The following is an 18,625-nucleotide window of genomic DNA, read 5'->3' as shown; positions in this document are numbered from 1 at the left end:
CAAGAAGGGGAATAAGATTTTGGGAAAGATAGGGAATTAATCTTTGAGCCTGAGGCTATGAGATAGCAGTGGGATATCCAAGAGGAGTCTGCGTTTGGCATTAGATGTGGAAGCCTGGAGCTTGGAAAAAAGATTTGGGAGAAAAATTTTGGACTCATCACAATACAGGGCTGGCCTCCTTGTCTGCATAAAGCCATTGGAGAGTTTGTCACCATTCAAGAAAAGCATAGAGACGTACAAAGATAAAGAGATTGTGATGCATGTGTAGGATGTTTTCAGACTTCACACATGAAGGAATTTTGAGTTTGACAAGGTTCAGGGTGCAGCCATAGGAGTGGGTGGCTGAAGTGGAAGGGGGTGTCATTAGGACTGAGGTGGTCAAGGAGTAGAGAGGCCAGAGAGCTGGATGGGTCATGAAGGTGAATGTTGAAGTCACCCATGTTGTAGGATTGCAATAGCCTAGTGGATTTCAAACTTTAGTGTGGATCAGAATCAGTTGGAAGCCTTGATAAAACATAGACTTCTGGGTCCCACACCCTGAGTTTCTGATTTAGTTGGTCTTGGTGGCCCAAGAATTTGCATTTATAACAACTTCCCAGGTGAGGCCGATACTGGTGTCTGGGGACCACACTTTGACAATTACTGCAATAGAGTGAAGACTGGGTCAAGTGTCAAGGTCTTCTATGAATGTGTTTGGTTGGTGAGAGCAATGAAGAGGGAGTGATACCAACCCTAAACAGTTGATTTAGAATGTGGTCCTGACACTTGGACACTTCACCTGATGGTCAGTCCTTTGCCCATCTTGGGCATATATTTCTCCCTACCACCTATACCAGAAGTTTGGGCAGCCTTCATCTCCCCTTCTTGGCTTAAAGTTTTAACCTCTACCTCCTAGGGCTTTGATTTCTTGTTTGAATCAAACAAGTGCACTGAATACATTTCACCTTGATGTTTAAATCAGAAATAGCTAGAGGTACCTTGACTCTAACACCAGCAACTTCAAGGGAAAAAAAGAAGACTGAACTGCCAAGCTGCTTTCTAACCCCAGAGGTTTCACTATGTGTTGGGGAGTGAAGAAGAGAAAAGGAAAAGAAAACACTACAGAGGCCATTTATAGATTACATTAATAATAGCTGGCATATTTCTCAAACTAATGCTCTTTCTCACAGTAAACATGTTTTGTGCCTTTATGCAACTCTCTGAAACATATTTTTACAAGCTTTAGAAGTTAATCTTATCTATTCACATTAAAGGTCAGGAAACTACAGGAAGGACTCGTAACTTCTAATAGAAGAGAATGGTAGGGAATTCCTTGGTGGTCCAGTGGTTAGGGCTCTGCGTTCTCACTGCTGAGGGCAATTCAATCCCTGATTGGGGAACTAAGATCCCACAAGCCATGCGGCGAGGCCAAAAAAAAAAAAAAGAATGAAAGAGAAAGAAATGTAATCTTACTGGTTAGTCACATAAGAAAGCTTATTTTACATCATTGTACTTATAGGTCCAAGGAGTTTGTTTCCTTTCTGAACAAAAACCTCTGTTCATTGTTCCTTCTTAATTAAGACAAGGCAAGAAATACTTAATTGATTTTTCATCCACATTTCTCTTCTCTGGAGACATAATTTCTGATTCCACAGTCAGAAATGCTCACCAGTTTCCCCATGAGGGCTTGGAGCTTCATGTGAAGAGGATTTCTCATGTACATTCTAATTTTTCAGAGTTCCTGTGGCCCATTAAATACTACCTACTCCTTGTGCACCCTGGAGGCATAGGTATCTAGGGGAATCAAGACTCTGGCTGGGTAAGTTCGGAGCCAGAATGTTAGAACTGGTAGAGGGACCTGGGAGGTCACCCTTCCTGACCATGTACCCCCTCAGGACATTTTACAGATGATCACATTGAGCCCCAGAGAGAGGAAAGATTTGCCCAAGGCCTCAGCATTTCAGGGTTCCAAATGAAATGATAAACTGGGATTTGATAAAGGTATCAAATCCCACCTCCCCAGTGTCAGAGCCAAGGACTGGAAATCAACCCTTCCGACTTCTGGCATAGTGTTCCTCAGTCTTATCCTGAGCGTACACTTGTGTCTCAGCAGCACAGAGAGCTATAAAATCTTTCTGTTTTTCTCCTCAAATAACCCTCATTTGCCTTCTGGCATCTGACAGAAGATACTAGGAAGGAAGGATAGAGTGGGAGAGTGACTTTCCCAGTGTCTTCCTGGACCAGTATCATCAGCGTCTCCTGGGAACATGCTAGTGATGCAAAATCTTGAGCCCCAACCCAGACCTAATGGATCAGAAACTCTGGGGGAGACACATAGCAAACTACTTTAACAAGTGCTCCAGCTGATTCTGATAGACACTAAAGTTTACAATGGTTCAAATTCAAATTGGAACAAAAGTTACAAATTCTAATAGAAAATTAATTCCACATTAGAAAGACCTCCTGTTCACCAGGTCCTTCCTGTCCTAGAGAGAAATTCCAATTCTTTTTTTTTTTTTTTTTTTTTTTTATGTATTTATTTATTTATTTTTGGCTGTGTTGGGTCTTCGTTTCTGTGCGAGGGCTTTCTCTAGTTGCGGCAAGCGGGGGCCACTCCTCATCGCAGTGCGCGGGCCTCTCACTATCGTGGCCTCTCTTGTTGCAGGCTCAGTAGTTGTGGCTCACGGGCCCAGTTGCTCCGCGGCATGTGGGATCTTCCCAGACCAGGGCTTGAACCCGTGTCCCCTGCATTAGCAGGCAGATTCTCAACCACTGCGCCACCAGTGAAGCCCAGAAATTCCAATTCTTTCCAAGGCTCTGAGGTAGTGGAATGAGCTCTGGGGTCAGAATTAGTTCTTACATGGCTGACTTGTGAGGTTTCCTATCTCTGAGCCTGTGTTTTCTCACCTATCAAATGGGATAGTCACCGCTTTTACCAGCCCCAGGGGATTGTTGTGAGGCTTGAATGTGAGGCTGGCTGATAAACTGCTTTCTAAAACACTGCTGTGACTTTTTAAGAGATTGCTAGAGTTAATATTTGGATTGCTACTTTCAGCTTGAAAAAAATCCCTTTGATACAGCCTAGCTCTACACAGAGAATAGCCAGCCCACCAACTAGGGTGGATTTCTCTTAATAGATAATGCTTATTGGAAACTTCTGCCCTGAGTCTTGGGTTCTGATGAGTGGTTGGAATGGAGCTCAGCACCTCATGCTCAGGAGTAACCAGCTGAAATTTCATCATACCCAGTAAGTTTGTTTTCTCCCATATTGTTAAGGAGAAACTTGTTTATTTCTAACTGGGAGTCTTTTTCATTATCCAACAGAGTAGTACAAAAGGCAGTAGACCTTTAGAATGGTCCCCTCCCTTAAAGATTCAGGGCACTGACTATTAAAAATAACAGGAAATACTGCCTTGGAAATAAGTGAGTTGTAATGAAATTCCTATTCTTTGCTTTTATCGTTTCCCATTTAACTTCTTGAACCACTGACTTTCAGAATTAGGAGGAAACTGAACAATCATCAAATCCACTTTAAAACTCATTATAGAACTCCCGTCTATTATATCCCCAATATTTTGTCTCTTAGCCCCTTTTTGTACACCTCTGGTGACTGAGAGTTTACTGCCTCACAAGTACACAGCCCATTCCATGTGAGACAGTTCTTGCTCTTAGAATGTTCTTCCCTTTTTTGAGCTAAAAATCTACCTTCCAATAGTTTCCCATCCTCTCTTTGCCTCTAGCTTTGCCTTCTAGAGCAAAATTGATATTCTCCTCATAATAATAATTACAGTTATCATTTAAGAATAAAGGAACCTTCCAAATTCTGTAAACAATTGACTTTCTAGAGAAATAAATTATCATAAACCCTGAATACCTTAGATTCAGCCTTGATTATAGTCAGAGACCAAAGGCCACAAGCTTCAATAGCAGGAATTTTTAAAGGATACAAGTGTTTTTGAGAGGGTGAAGCACTCACTGAATTAACTATTAACTTCTGTTTACATAGATAAGAGGAAAGAATAGTGTTTAATTATGTGCCATTTATCACTGAATTTAAGTTAAAGCTATACTTAGTCTGAATCTTTTCCCATGAAATTGAATTTCTATGTTTATAAAAGGAACAGACCTTCCCAATAATATCAAAAGGTTTATTTTGATAGTTCCAAAGACTCTTGATTTGTAATCTTGAGATTACGAATTGTTATAGGAAACTACCTCTGTTGTAGAAGATGATGTTTGTTCACTTAGTTATAAACTCTGTTTGCCAAAGGAGGTTGATTATATTCACCAAACATGATGAGTAACTACTGATCTAGTTCTGATTAACTCGAAAATAATAAAAGATTGTACAGAATCTCTTAAAATTAACATTGATAAAGTCATTCCTCATTGTAAAAAAATTGTTTTAATTGTAAAATAAATAAGCGGCTCTAAGTCTTTTAAATTTTATTTATTTACTTTTAGAATAGGTAACACATTCTCATGATTAAGAAAATCATAAGATACGAAAGGCTAGTCTATGAAGAGTCTCTCTTCTACCTGTGTCCTGCCATCCACTTGTCCTCCCTAGCAGCAATCAGACAATCAAGGATGTCAGTTTCTGTTAAATTCTTCCAGGGATATTTTCTGCATATACAAGCAATCATGAATACATATTACTACCACCACTTCTTACAGGAAAAATAGTATGCAGTATACATTGTTTAGGACCTTGCTTTTTCACTTAACAATAGATCTTGAAGATCATTCTATATCAAAAAACTTTCTTGTTCTTTTTTATGGCTGCAGAGTAAGCTTTGTAGGAATACACTATTACTGTATTTAACCAGTTTATTAATAAACTCTATTAATGTTTATGAATAAACATTTAAGTTGTTTCCACTCTTTTGCTATTACAAACAAAACTTGTACATATGCTTCAGCATATGTGTAGATTAAATTTTTAGAAGTAGAGGGAATTCCCTGGCAGTCCAGTGGTTAGGACTCCGCACTTCCACTGCCGGGGGCACGGGTTGGATCCCTGGTAGGGGAAGTAAGATCCTATATGCCTCACTGCGAAAAATAAATAAATAAAAAATTTAAAAAATTAATAATAAAAAAATAAAACGTCCTTGTGACTTAAACATTCTAAAAATAATTTTTTTTTAGAAGTAGAATTGCTGGGTCAAAGGGAATGAATGTACATTTAAAAATTTGATAAATACCACCTCCGAACTGTCCTCCATAAAAGTTGTTCAAATTTACACTCCCACCAACAAAATGTGAGACTACCTGTTAAAACCACCACCACACAGTGTCTTATCAGTCTTACAAATCCTTGTCAATCTGACAGGTAAAAAATAGTATTTCAAAGAAATTCTAATTTGCATTTCTCTTATCTTGGGTAAGAGTGAGCATTTAAGAGCCATTGCTATTTCTTTTTCTGTGAACTATTAGTTCATGTCTTTTGCACTTTTTCCCCGTGGATTTTTGTTCTTAGAGATTTCAACTCTGTTTATAAATATGACAATTACCCATTTTCCTATGATACAAAATGCAAACATATATATAAATATATATGTATAGTCATTTTCATCTGACTCTTCTTTTGGTGGCTTTTGCTTTACAGATATTTTTTATTTCCACATAGTTGAATTTATCAGTCTTTTATAGCATCTAAGTTTTGTTTTGTACTTTAAAAGACCTTCCTCACTTTGAGATTATAGAAACTCCCATGGTTCCTTCAAGAAGTTTTTTTTTTTTTAACATTTAAATCTTGGATGTATTTGAAATTTCTCTTGGTGAACAGTGTGATGTATAGATCCACGTTAAATTTTTCTAGAATAACTGGCTATCCAGTTATTCTAACACCAAATGTAATGCCACATTTTTTACTGATTTGATACCTTTATTATACAAAATTCTCATGTATATTTGGATGCATTTTTGGCCTTTCTATTCTATTTCATTGATTACAGGTCAACTGTGTCTCCATTCTTTCTTGATGGCAGAGTCCTGATTTTTTTATGGTGATTTTCCTCCACTACCACCAGGTCCTCAAGGGAGGTGATTCTCAGATCGGACACAGACAGTAAATCATTATTGGTCTAAGCTAATATTAGTGGTCTTATTCCCTTTGCTATTTGCTGGTTTATTCATGGCCAGTAGACTTGAGGGGAACTCTATTGAATGGCTACTAGGAATAATAAAAATTTATTAGACATACAAAGGGGGATGTTTACAAGTCGGCAGTTGGATATATAAGTCTGAAATTCAGAAGAGAGGTCTGGAGTAGAGGTGTAATTTGGGGAATTATCATTACATAGATCATATTTAAAGTAATGTGATAGGATAAAATCATTAAGGAGTGAGTATAAATGGAAAAGGTAAGAGGTCAAAGTATTGAGCCCTGGGGCACTGAATATTTAGCGTTTTTTTCTTTTTTTGGCTGCACTGAGAGATCTTAGTTCCCCTGACCCGTGCCCCCTGCAGTGGAAGCACAGAATCTTAACCACCAGACCACCAGGGAATTCCTGGCACTGCAGTATTTAGAGGTCAGAGAAATGTGGAGAGTCCAAGAGCAGCCAGTAAGACAGAAGAAGAACCAGGGCAGTGGAGTGTCATAGTAGGCAAGGAGGAGGAATTGATAAGCTGTGTCTAGTGCTCTTGGTAGGTCAAGTAACACTGATTACTGATCGTTGTGAGTAAATGGACATCACTGCTAACCTTGACAAGAGCATTTCAGTGGAGTGGTGAGGGGAAAGCTCAACTGGACAGGGTTCCACAGGAAATGGGAAAAAGGAAGTGAAGACATCAACTACAGTACAGACCACCTTTGTGAGACATTTTGCTGTAAAAAAGAGCAGAGAAATGGGGGCTGAAGGGTCAAGCTCAGTCAAGAGAGGTTTTGTTTTGTTTTAAGATGGAAGAAATACATTCATTTTGGTATGCCAATGGGAAAGAAAAACAGAAAAATCATGATGTAGAAGAGAGGAGAATTGCTGGATAGGTGTCTTTGAGAAAGTGAAATGGTAGGAACCTAGCACTGTGCTACTCAAAGTGTGACCTGTATGCTAGTGATGGTCCACAAAAGTTTGTCACCAGTTTGTGACAGAAATCAAGAGTAAATATTCAGAAACTTTTATAGCAATTTGACAGAAAAATGTTACGTCTATTGGATCTAATAAAAAACAAACAAAAAATCTGACTGGAGTAGTCAAATTCATAGAGACAGAAAGTATTATAGAATGGCTGTTGTCAGGATCTGGGGAGAGGAGGGAATGAAGAGTTATTGTTTAATGGATACAGAGTTTCAGTTTTGCAGGATGACAAGAGCTCTGGAGCTGGATGGTGGTTACGGTAGCACAACAATGTGAATGTAGTTAATGCCACTGAACTGTACACTTAAGAATGGTTAGGAGGGTAAAAAACTATATCTATATCTATATCTATACTTGGGCTTGCATTTTGTATGTCTTTTTAAATTTAATTTTCTAGTAATTTTTATTGCATTTTACAAAAATATAGGTTTATGGCTAATTGCGGGGAGAAAACAAGTCCTTTTGCACAGATAGTTTGAGAAGAATTGAGGAGGGTTTGACCTTAGCTAAAAGGCAAATAGTTCATTTATAGTAAGGAAAGGAAGGCAGAGTATAGGAGCAGAGTTACAAGCAGAGCAGAGTTATAGGTAGGTTGCAAGTCGTGGTGGTGGTAGTGGTGGTGGGAACTTATAGACGTTCTCTTTTGTTTGCTTCATTTCACAGTAAACTGGAAGTGAAATCATCAGGTAAGTGAGAAGTATTGGGGGCTTCCCTGGTGGTGCAGTGGTTAAGAATCTGCCTGCCAATGCTGAGTACACAGGTTCCAGCGCTGGTCCGGGAAGATCCCACATGCCACGGAGCAACTAAGCCCGTGCACCACAACTACTGAGCCTGTGCTCTAGAGCCCGCAAGCCACAACTACTGAGCTCACGTGTCACAACTACTGAAGCCTGCGTGCCTAGAGCCCGTGCTCTGCAGCAAGAGAAGCCACCGCAGTGAGAAGCCCGCGCACCGCAACGAAGACCCAACGCAACCAAAAATAAATAAAATAGATAAATTTATTTAAAAAAAAAAAAGAAGTATTGGAAGTTTGAAGAGAGAGATATGAAATAGTTATCTAGTGGGGTAGGGGAGTGATGAAACTGGAGAAATGTAGTAGGATAGTCAAGCATTAAGGGTTTATTTGATGATAATGATATCAAATGTAGGTGGAGGCCAGTGAGTATGATTTTGCATTTTTCTCCACTCTACCCCCTTTCGCTACAGGATTACAGTTTCCTCAGGTGAGTACAGGGAAAGGAAAGAAGGACTAGGGAAAGGAAAGAAGGACTGGAGAAATGAAGGTGAATACCTAGGACTGATTTTCATAACGGACATAGAAGCTAAGCTGTTCATGAAAGGAAATGAGGACATAGGATAGTGTGAAGAATAGTGAAAAGGTAGTAGGATTCTGAGTCTTGGTGGAGTTGAAGAATTTTTGGAGTTGGGTATTAGAGGAAGTGAGCTAGAAAGGAAGGAGTTTGAGGTGGGAGAGTTGGGTGATTAAAACTGAGATGATAGAGGAGTTACAGTTACTGGAAATGTGAAGACCTGAAGTAAGAGCAAGGAAATGAGAGCCTGAGGCAAGGGTGATCCCTAGAGGATAGAAACCTGAGAAGTTAGGGCATTGGAGGAATCATCTAAAACAACTGAAATCACCAAGAATTATGACAATAAGAATGAATGACAATGAACCAGAGCACGGGGGTCTATAGGTGACCGAAAGGAGTGACAGCTCTAATCTCCTGTTACGTCGTATATATATATATATATTTTTACGTCGTATATTTAAAGCTCTTATTTATAAGCTCTAGTTATTTGAGTAAGTGTGGCTCCTTTAAGGGCTTGGGAGGGGGAGAAACCAGAAATCGGGGGCGGGGCAGCTGGGGGGGGTTATTGTTGGGACTCCTCCGCCGAGTCTGCGCAGTGAGAGAGAGGAGGCGGGGCAAGCTCCGGCTGGCGGGCGAGGGCGGGGCCTCGGGGGCGGAGTCTGTGCTCCGGGTCGGGCTGCGGCTGCGGCTGCTGTCCTTCCAGCTTGTGAAGCAGGGAGGCCGAGGCCTGGGCCAAGCCCGGAGCCGCCGTTCGTCGGAGCCTCCTGGAGCCCCCGCGCAGGTTCAGCCTGGGGGCGGGCTCAGGCCCGGCCCGCCGCGGAACCCAGGACAGAGGCTGCATGCCCGAGGACCAGGCCGGCGCAGCCATGGTGAGGGAGCGAGGCCTGCCTGAGCCGCAGCCGCCAGCCACCCTGGACCCCGCGGCCCTGCCCTCCCCAGCTCTGATGCCCCGTCTGCTCCTGCCTTTACCTCCCCACCTTGTTACCTCCCCCTCGGTGACCGACTCCTTCTTCCCCTTGGTCCCCGGCCACCTACTGGGGTGACAACCCTCCTCCCCCTTAATCTCTCTCCACTCGGTGACACCCTTTTTTAAAATCACCCCCAGTGACAGCTTCTTTCGCGTTCCCCTTTGCCTATTCCTCCTCGTCCTTTAACCCGACCTTCCTTTTCTCCTCTACCATTTTGCCTTGTTCTCTCTTTCGGGAAGTCTGCGCCGTCCTTCTTTTTCCTCCCTCTTTTTCGCTCCTGCTCTTTGCTCTCGCTTCTTACCCCCTTTCACCATTTTATTTCCACTGCCCTCTCCTCTCTGTATCCTTTCTCCTTTTCGTCCTCCACCATCCACATTTCCTCTCCCCCTTATCGGATGTCCTCTCTTCCCCGCTCTCACAGCTGTCCCCATTTCCTTCTACGGGATTCAAGGGTCTAAGCAGGAACAATTTGAGGACGATTGCTTCCCTGGAGCTGTAGGGCGGGCAGATAGGGGGTCGCAGGCTTTCTTCTTCCTTTTCTTTTTTGTAGAGGGAAGAGGGAGATAGGAGGTGTTGGAGAGAGCCTGCAAGCCTTATTACCTAATGTCAGTGCAAAACCTGAGTGATAGTGTGTTTTGGAGTGATGGAGTGAGGCTTGGGGTGAGGGCCGGCATGCATACTATGGCCTTATGAGATATCTAGCCTTTTGACAGAAATAACTTAAAATGTTTTAAAATGAATGTTTTTTTTGAGTATCTTTTAATGTAGAGGTACAGTTTGGGAAATTTAAAAATATTTATTTACAAGCTTTACTATTACTCAGAACAAATGGTTTTTGTTTGGAGGCAGAGACCAGAGCATCTGGAGACCGAAAATCAGCTTGGCAGTCAGATTGTGACAGTCTCTTTAAAACCTTGTATTATCTTCATTTGTTTTGCCCTCTCTGCTTTTAGTTGGGAGAGCCTTACATTTGCAAATTTTCTCTCTCCTTCCTGTTTCTCTCTCTTGCCTGTTTGAAGCTTCAGTGGGTTTTTCATTGAGTTGGGTTACACATGGTTTGCAGTTCATTTAATGAACCCATTGCTCCATTATATGCAGCAATCTAAATTTTGATCTCTGGGAGGAATAAGACATTCTAGTCAAAACGAAGTCCTGATAATTATGTTCTCCTAGGTGGTTAGTTAATTTCTGTTTTTTCCCCATCTGCTTTTTTGGAAAGTGGTTTATTATAAAGTTATTTAATCGGTGAACTTTCCCTAACTCACTGCCTCTGCATTTTAAGGTTGTCATTCTCGTGTCTGCCTCCACAACAACCCTTCACATTCACAACTCATCACACTGTCATTGTATGTTAACCTGTTTCTTCCCCTGAAATGTGAGTTCTTCTAGGCAGTGACTATGCCTTACTTAACTCCTGTTATTACCAGTGCCCAGGCCAAGTAGGTGCTTGAATGATTTCACTTTATGGTCTCATTTTCCTATCTGACAAATATAATCTTGAACTGAAATCTGAGGCAACTAGTGGACTACACAGAAAGAGTGAGTTTGAGAATCTTATTTTTGATGCAAAAAGGAAATTTAGTAAGATGTGATGATCTTCTTTTCAGAATAAAGAGCTGTCCCATCAAATACACCAAATGGCTAGATTTTTGGAAGGGTTAGCCTTCCCACTGAGAATGAATGTATGAGTACAGAGGGAGTTATGAACTCCTTTTTGGGTATTTAGGATCCAAAAGTGCCGTTTGAGCTGGGCCTGAAAGGTGAATAGGATTTATATAGATCATTTTGGGTAGGGGAAGAATGCTTTGTTGTGCATGTGAGTAGAAAGTAATTAGGATGTATTGTAGGTAGCAGGATTACCTTTATGTGACATGAAGAATGCAGGAATGAGGATGTGTAGTAGGAAATGAGACTAGAAAGACATTAGACATGGTTATGGTTTAGACTTTGTCTCCAACTAACTGGATTTTTCCTTACTTGTTAAAACACATACACACAGTGTAAAAGTATATGTATGGGAGAGGTGAAGAGAAGGCAAAATATTAGCTTATTATGAGCTAGGAATTATTCGTAGAGGCTACTTTAAAAAATTTCCTTGTGTAACAGGTGTAGTAGGCACTCAATAAATAGAACCAAACATTATTATAAAGCTTCGTATTTTATATTTTTCAAAATTTTCATTGTTATGTTGTGTTTTGAATAGTTAGGGGTGGCTTCCCAAAGGATCCTACTTTCAGGAAGAAACCTAAAGGATTAAATTACAGGAGTTGTGTTGTGGAGAACTAGATAGAACAAATAGCACATGTGAATGACCTGTGATAGTACTCTCTCTTGCCTGTTAACCCTGCATATCCAGGAGTTCTCAGCTCAAGGAAGTCAGGGAAACCCCAACTGCCCTGCCTACTCATCAGAAAAAACTCCCAAACAACCCTAAGTCACACACCTCCATTATGTAACTCTCTTTCATAGAGTACACATCAATTGTAATTTTGTATTTCTTGCTATGACTTTTCGGTTAATGTCTGTCTCTACCCCCAGACCATAAAAATCATTGATACAGAAGTGGCTTTTGACTAGCTTCTGAGGGCCAGGTAATGTTCTAGGCATTGTGGTTACAGTGGTTTAAAAAAAAAGACATGGTCCCTTGGGGTAAGGAAGATAGACAGTAAACAAATGTATAATGAGAATAGTTATAAATGCTAAGAAGAAACGAATCAGGGTAAGGTATAAAGTGACATCTATTTGTGTATGGCAACTATTTTAAATAGTATGGTTAGGCAGCAACACTAATAGCTAATATTTATTGAACATGACTGTGTATAGGTCCTGTTTTAAGTGCTTTACATATTTTATCTCATTTAATCCTCATAGCAACCCAATGAGGTAAGTATTAGCTCTTTGAAGGTAGAGACTGTGTTTGGCTCATATTGTACCTTTAACACCTACCTAGTGCCTGGTGCATAATAAGTGCTTAATAAATATTTGTTGAATGGATGGATGACTTTGGGGAGGATCAGAAAAAGTCAGGGAGGCTTTGTTGAGAAGGGACATTTGAATTGGAGTTTTAACTTCTGGGTTTTATTGGGTAAGAGTTTGGAAAGGAAAGCCATTCTTGGCAAAGGGACTAGCTTGAGCATAGAAGCTGAAACTGAAGGATGTATGCAGGGAAATGTATGATTCTAGCATTAAGGGTGTGATAAGATGCAAGACTAGGTGAGCCTAGGGTCAAATTATGGAGGACCTTGAATCATAGGCTCAGGAGTTTGGGCCTCATTGTAAAAACCTTGGGTACCTTGAAAGATGTGAAGGAATTATCATAAGAGATTTTGAGGATGATCACTCCAAATCAATATGAAACATGATTTGGAGTGGCAAGAGCTGTTGCACTAGTCTGGGTGAAAAGGAAGTGCGTAAACTTTCACCCTAACCTTGTCGTGGTGGTGGTGATGATTTAAATTGGAGGAAGGAGAGTATAGGGAAATGAAATAGGAAGATCTGGCACACCACTTTTTGGCTAAGTGAATTTTCCACAGAGGCATTACTAAGGAGTTAGAGAATCACTAACAGCTTTGCAATTTTGCTCTCTGGGCCTCGGTTTTCATATATGCTGCCTTTAGGGATTTATGAGAATATGAAAACAAGGTAAATTTACCATACCAAAGTCCTTAATTTACAAACAGTAAGTCTCCCAAAGGTCATGTGTTAGGTCATATAGAGGGAGAATTAGCACTTCCCAACCTTATTTAATTTTTTAAAATAGTTTTTGTGTGATATGAGAAAGGAGTAATTTTAATATTTATGTATTTAACATATATATTTTATTTTTGAATTATATATATAGGTTATTTAATAATATACTGAACAAAATACCTTAAAACAAATTTCAGCCATTACTGTTCAACAAATGACACATTAACATAAGATAAAGCATATTTTTAAATGAATATCTATTACAGTGTAGATTGAAATTAATTATGCTTATGGCATCAAAATAGATAAGAACTGACTTTTTAACCTTAAATTAGGAATTCTTGCTTTTTTTGTACTTTAAAAATCAGTGGGTTTTTTAAAATTAATTTTTATTGGACTATAGTTGATTTACAATGTTGTGTTAGTTTCTGGTGTACAACAAAGTGAATCAGTTATACATACATATATCCACTCTTTTTAAAATTCTTTTCCCATATAGGTCATTACAGAGTATTGAGTAGAGTTCCCTGTGCTATACAGTAGGTCCTTATTAGTTATCTATTTTATATATAGTAGTGTGTATATGTCAACCCCAATCTCCCAACCCCCTACCCTGCTTCCCCCTTAGTAACCATAAGTTTGTTTTCTACAGCTATGACTCTATTTCTCTTTTGTAAATAAGTTCATTTGTACCGTTTTTTAAGATTCTACTTATAAGCGATATTATACGATATTTGTCTTTCTCTGTCTGACTTACTTCACTCAGTATGACAATCTCTAGGTCCATCCATGTTGCTGCAGATGGCATTATTTCATTCTTTTTTACGGCTAAGTAATATTCCATTTTATATATGTACCACATCTTCTTTATCCATTCCTTCGTCAGTGGACATTTAGGTTGCTTCCATGTTCTGGCTATTGTAAATAGTGCTGCAATGAACATTGGGGTGCATGTATCTTTTTGAATTATGGTTTTCTCTGGATATATGCCCAGGAGTGGGATTGCTGGATCATATGGCAACTCTATTTTTAGTTTTTTAAGGAACCTCCTTACTGTTCTCCATGGTGGCTGCACCAATTTACATTCCCACCAACAGTGTAGGAGGGTTCCCTTTTCTCCACACCCTCTCATTTACAAGCATTTATTGTTTGTAGATTTTTTGATGATGGTCGTTCTGACTGGTGTGAGGTGATACCTCATTGTAGTTTTGATTTGCATTTCTTTAATAATTAGACATGTTGAGCATCTTTTCATGTGCTTTTTGGTTGTCTGTATGTCTTGTTTGGAGAAATGTCTATTTAGATCTTCTGCCCATTTTTTGATTGGGTTGTTTGTTTTTTTGATATTGAGCTGCATGAGCTGTTTGTATATTTTGGAGATTAATCCCTTGTCAGTTGCTTCATTTGCAAATATTTTCTCCCATTCTGTGGGTTGTCTTTTTGTTTTGTTTATGGTTTCCTTTGCTGTGCAAAAGCTTTTAAGTTTAATTAGGTCCCATTTGTTTACTTTTGTTTTTATTTTCATTACTCTAGGAGGTGGATCAATAAAAATCAGTAGGTTTTTATAATTTTTCTGTTTTGTTTCTAAATGACAAAATAAAAAGAATGGTTCTAGGCTGTTGCTTGCAAGCTTGTCTCCACAAATAAAACATTGGAGGTATGGATAGTTTATTTCTAATATTGAAAATCCAGGTTGGATATAACTATCATCACATTTCTTTTTTTAATACTTAAAAAAAAATACTGAGATATCTTGATGTACCATTTAACAATCCTGATAAGATAAATGCACTCATTTACTCTTATTTCATCATCAGTGCAGCTTGTGTTTCCTGTCTTTAACCAACAGTTCATTCTAAGAATAAAAATAATTTAAAATTACTGTGTTGTTCTGTGTTCAGATGAAGTTATAACAACTGAGTGACTATAATATGATGAGTGAGTTTTCTCATTTCTACTAATTCACACATGTTCAGTGGATAAATTTTTGGATACTCTCAACTATTCTGTTTTTACAGGAGAAAATTTTAAATAATTATTTTATTAGATGGTCAAAAATATACAAATCGATGTTTACATGTGTATAACTGAGTTACTTTGCTGTACAGCAGAGAGTGGTACAACATTGTAAATCAACTATACTTCAATTAAAAAATATTTTTAAATATACAAAATGAAATAGATATCAATGTTGAATTTAATGATTGAATCATCCATGAATTAGGAAATGCTGGCTAGAACACTACTTTTTGCATAGATTCTAAAGCTAACCCTTAAAAACATATAACCAGTAAGTAGCAGAAATAGTCATTATCTGCAGTAGAATAAAAGACATTTTTAATGCTAATAATTAAAATGGGAAAATAATGTTAAAACAAAATTCTCTTTCTTTTTACAGAGCTTTTTTTTGTTTTTGTTTTTTTATTTTTGGCTGTGTTAGGTCTTCGTTGCTGTGCACGGGCTGTCTCTAGTTGCAGCAAGCGGGGGCTACTCTTCGTTGTGGTGTGCAGCCTTCTCATTGTGGTGACTTCTCTTGTGGAGCACAGGCTGTAGGCGCACGGGCTTCAGTAGTTGTGGCATGCGGGCTCCGGAGCGCAGGGTCAGTAGTTGTGGCGCACGGGCTTAGTTGCTCCACGGTGTTTGGGATCCTCCCGGTCCAGGGATCGAACTCGTGTACCCTGTGTTGGCAGGCAGATTCTTAACCACTGTGCCACCAGGGAAGCCCAAAACAAAATTCTTGAATGCTGGGACATTTATTTAGAGAGCATGATCTCAAACATTTAGTGAGCACACAATGTATTAGATGATGTACTAATTAATCTTTACAGTTCCATGAGGTTGATGATGCTTTCTCATTGAACAGTTAAGAAAACTGAGGCTTTGAGAAATCAAGTGACTTTCCTATAGTCATATACCTAATAAGTGACAGAACAGGATTCAAGCACAGGTTTGTCCAACCCCTAAGTCTGTGCTATTTCAAACACCTTCCCTGTACTCTATGAGACTGTAGGAATCTAAACTGAATTCAGGCATTTAAAATATTTGTACTATTGTTTCCATTATAAAAGTAATTCATATTTATTGAATATGTCAAAGGGTGTATATAATTTTATAGTTCTTGACCCATATTGCCAAATTGTCTTTCTACAAAGCATTTGGAGAGTATCAGATGTTGGTGGCATTCTGTGTTTAGCATTTAGATACCTTTTTAACATTGAAAAGCTTGAGACACGTGACGGGAATATGCTTTTAGACTACATCAATTGGGGGAAAAAACCAAAAGGCTGGTAGAAATTAAGTATTATTTTAAAGTGATACTGCACTCTTAATTCTAACAGCATCTACTGTGCACTGAAAGTGTACATTTCAAGATATTATTGTGGACAGAGCATACATGGTATGCATGTAAATTTGTGGACTCTTCACTATGCTTAAGGAACCTACAGTTTAGGCCCCGCTAGTTTATAGTGGTCTTATAGCGCTGCTGCAGCCACACAGATTGTACTGCACAACTCAGGTGGCAGCTGTACATATGGCCAGCAATGGGTCTACAAAGATCTGTATCCTGTGTACTTGGCAGCATCTAGCACATAGTGGGGGCTCAGCAAATAGTTTTACATAGTATACTAGGATTCTTAAGATCTAATTCTTTAATGAGCTAATAATTTTATGAGAAAAAGTCATTGCATTTCCTGCTCAGTAATACTGAGCACACATGCTGTTTATCGTGCCTCTAGTTTTGCTTACACTGTTCCTTTATCCTAGAATGCTGTGCCCTTTTTGATTATTTAACCTTCAGGTGTCCCCTTAAACTCTACCTCCTTGTGAAGCCTTCATTTACCCTCAGGCAGCCTTGGGTTCCTCCTTTCTTGTTTGCCTCCCCTGTACATTGTATGTGCTTTGGTTACAGCAGTTACCCGGTGGTGGTGGTATTTTTGTTAAGGAGGCTGGCTTTCTCTCCAGATTATGAGCTCTCTGAGGGTAAGAACAGAGTTGTATTTTTTCAGCTTCATGTCTTAAGCACTTGGCATAATGCATGAGACACAGTAAGTAAATAAATATTTGTTCAATGAAAGAATGTGTGTATTTTGTAGAGAAGTGCATAAGGTGATGTTAACTGAGATGTGAGTCATGAAAAAGGGGAAAAAAAGGTGAACACTCTGTACAGGTCCCCTGAGGGGAAAAAGAGTTTTGATGGGTAAGAAATTTTGGATCAGATAGTTTCTCTTACTAGCGTTAAGTGATACTTTTGACCTAGGATAAACATTTCTGTCCAGAAGAGTTCATCAGAAAGAGTTGGGGAAGAAGCCAAGTGATTTCGAGATGAATTGCAAAACAATATCCCTTTGTATAAAAATTTGCAAATTATTTGTCTATAATTTGTGGAGGTATCCTTCCGGAGAACAGAATATTTAAATACAGATAGTAAAGAATCAGTGACTGGTAAATGTAGAGGGGTGGTTAATTATTTAAACATTTTGTTGGCTCTGTATAAAGATCTTTTTTCTTTTTTCCTATCGCCAGTTCTCCCTCGTATAAACACTTTTCTTAGCTCTCAAAAGCATCTTAATGCCTGTTCAATGTCATATTCTCCTTTTCTAAGGGCATTTAAAAAAAGTTTCAATGTTCTTAGTTACGTAATACCAGTTATATTCTTTTCATAGGCCTTTTAACCTATGGCAAATCGTTTTACCTCTCTGTGCGTCCATTTTTAAATCTCTAAAGTGAAAAGGTTGTATTAAATCCTCTCTGTGATCCCTTCCACCTCTTAAAAAAATGTAGTAAGATTCTAGCATGTTAAAGGTAAATATTTTAGTAAAGTAGATATATTCTATTACCTATAGTACTATGGAATCAGGGCATGCTGCTTTTTTTTTTTTTCTTCTTTATAAATTTATTTGTTTTATTTTTGGCTGCATTGGGTGTTCGTTGCATTGGGTCTTTGTTGCTGCGCGCAGGCTTCCTCTAGTTGTGGTGAGCGGGGGCTACTCTTCGTTGCGGTGCTCGGGCATTTCATTGCAGTGGCTTCTCTTGATGTGGAGCACAGGCTCTAGGTGCACGGGCTTCAGTAGTTGTGGCACATGGGCTCAGTAGTTGTGGCTCACAGGCTCTAGAGTGCAGGCGCAGTAGTTGTGGCACACGGGCTTAGTTGCTCCGGGGGCATGTGGGATCTTCCCGGCCCAGGGCTTGAACCCGTGTCCCCTGCGTTGGCAGGTGGATTCTTAACCACTGCACCACCAGGGAAGTCCCAAGCTGCTTTTATAGGTTTTAATTTTGTGTAAACTCCATTAATATATTACCCAATTTTTCACACCAGAAACCCTTCATTCAATTATGTTAATATTTCCATGGTACTTTAGTATTTTAAAGACACGTTCATACACATCCCATTTATTTTTCACCGCCATTTTGTGAGGTAGTCGAGATAGAGGTTTAGCATTGGTTTTACAGATAAGAAAACTGAGAAGTTAATTTATTTGCCTAAGGACACACAGCTACTAAGTAGCAAAGCCAGGACTGACTGCAAGCCCAGTGCTCTTTTCATTATTAACTGAGCTTCTCTGTTTACCATATTATATTTCAAAACTAATGCTAGTAG

General features: G+C 39.2%; 1 protein-coding gene across 1 annotated transcript in view; it reads left to right on the top strand.

Annotated features, from left to right (window-relative positions):
• The first annotated feature begins 9,078 nt into the window (after positions 1-9,078).
• Positions 9,079-18,625, top strand: part of ZYG11B (zyg-11 family member B, cell cycle regulator) — a 73,684-nt gene continuing 64,137 nt past the window's right edge. The window contains exon 1 of the mRNA XM_061186587.1: positions 9,079-9,237. Within this exon, the coding sequence (XP_061042570.1) occupies positions 9,208-9,237 (30 nt within the window). The 5' untranslated portion in view covers positions 9,079-9,207. The remainder of the gene's footprint in view (positions 9,238-18,625) is intronic.

This window comes from Eubalaena glacialis, chromosome 3 (genome assembly GCF_028564815.1).
Source record: "Eubalaena glacialis isolate mEubGla1 chromosome 3, mEubGla1.1.hap2.+ XY, whole genome shotgun sequence".
In the NCBI taxonomy this organism is placed as follows: domain Eukaryota; kingdom Metazoa; phylum Chordata; class Mammalia; order Artiodactyla; family Balaenidae; genus Eubalaena; species Eubalaena glacialis.
Note: the sequence above shows the minus strand (reverse complement) of the source record. Positions and strands in the feature narration are given on the sequence as shown.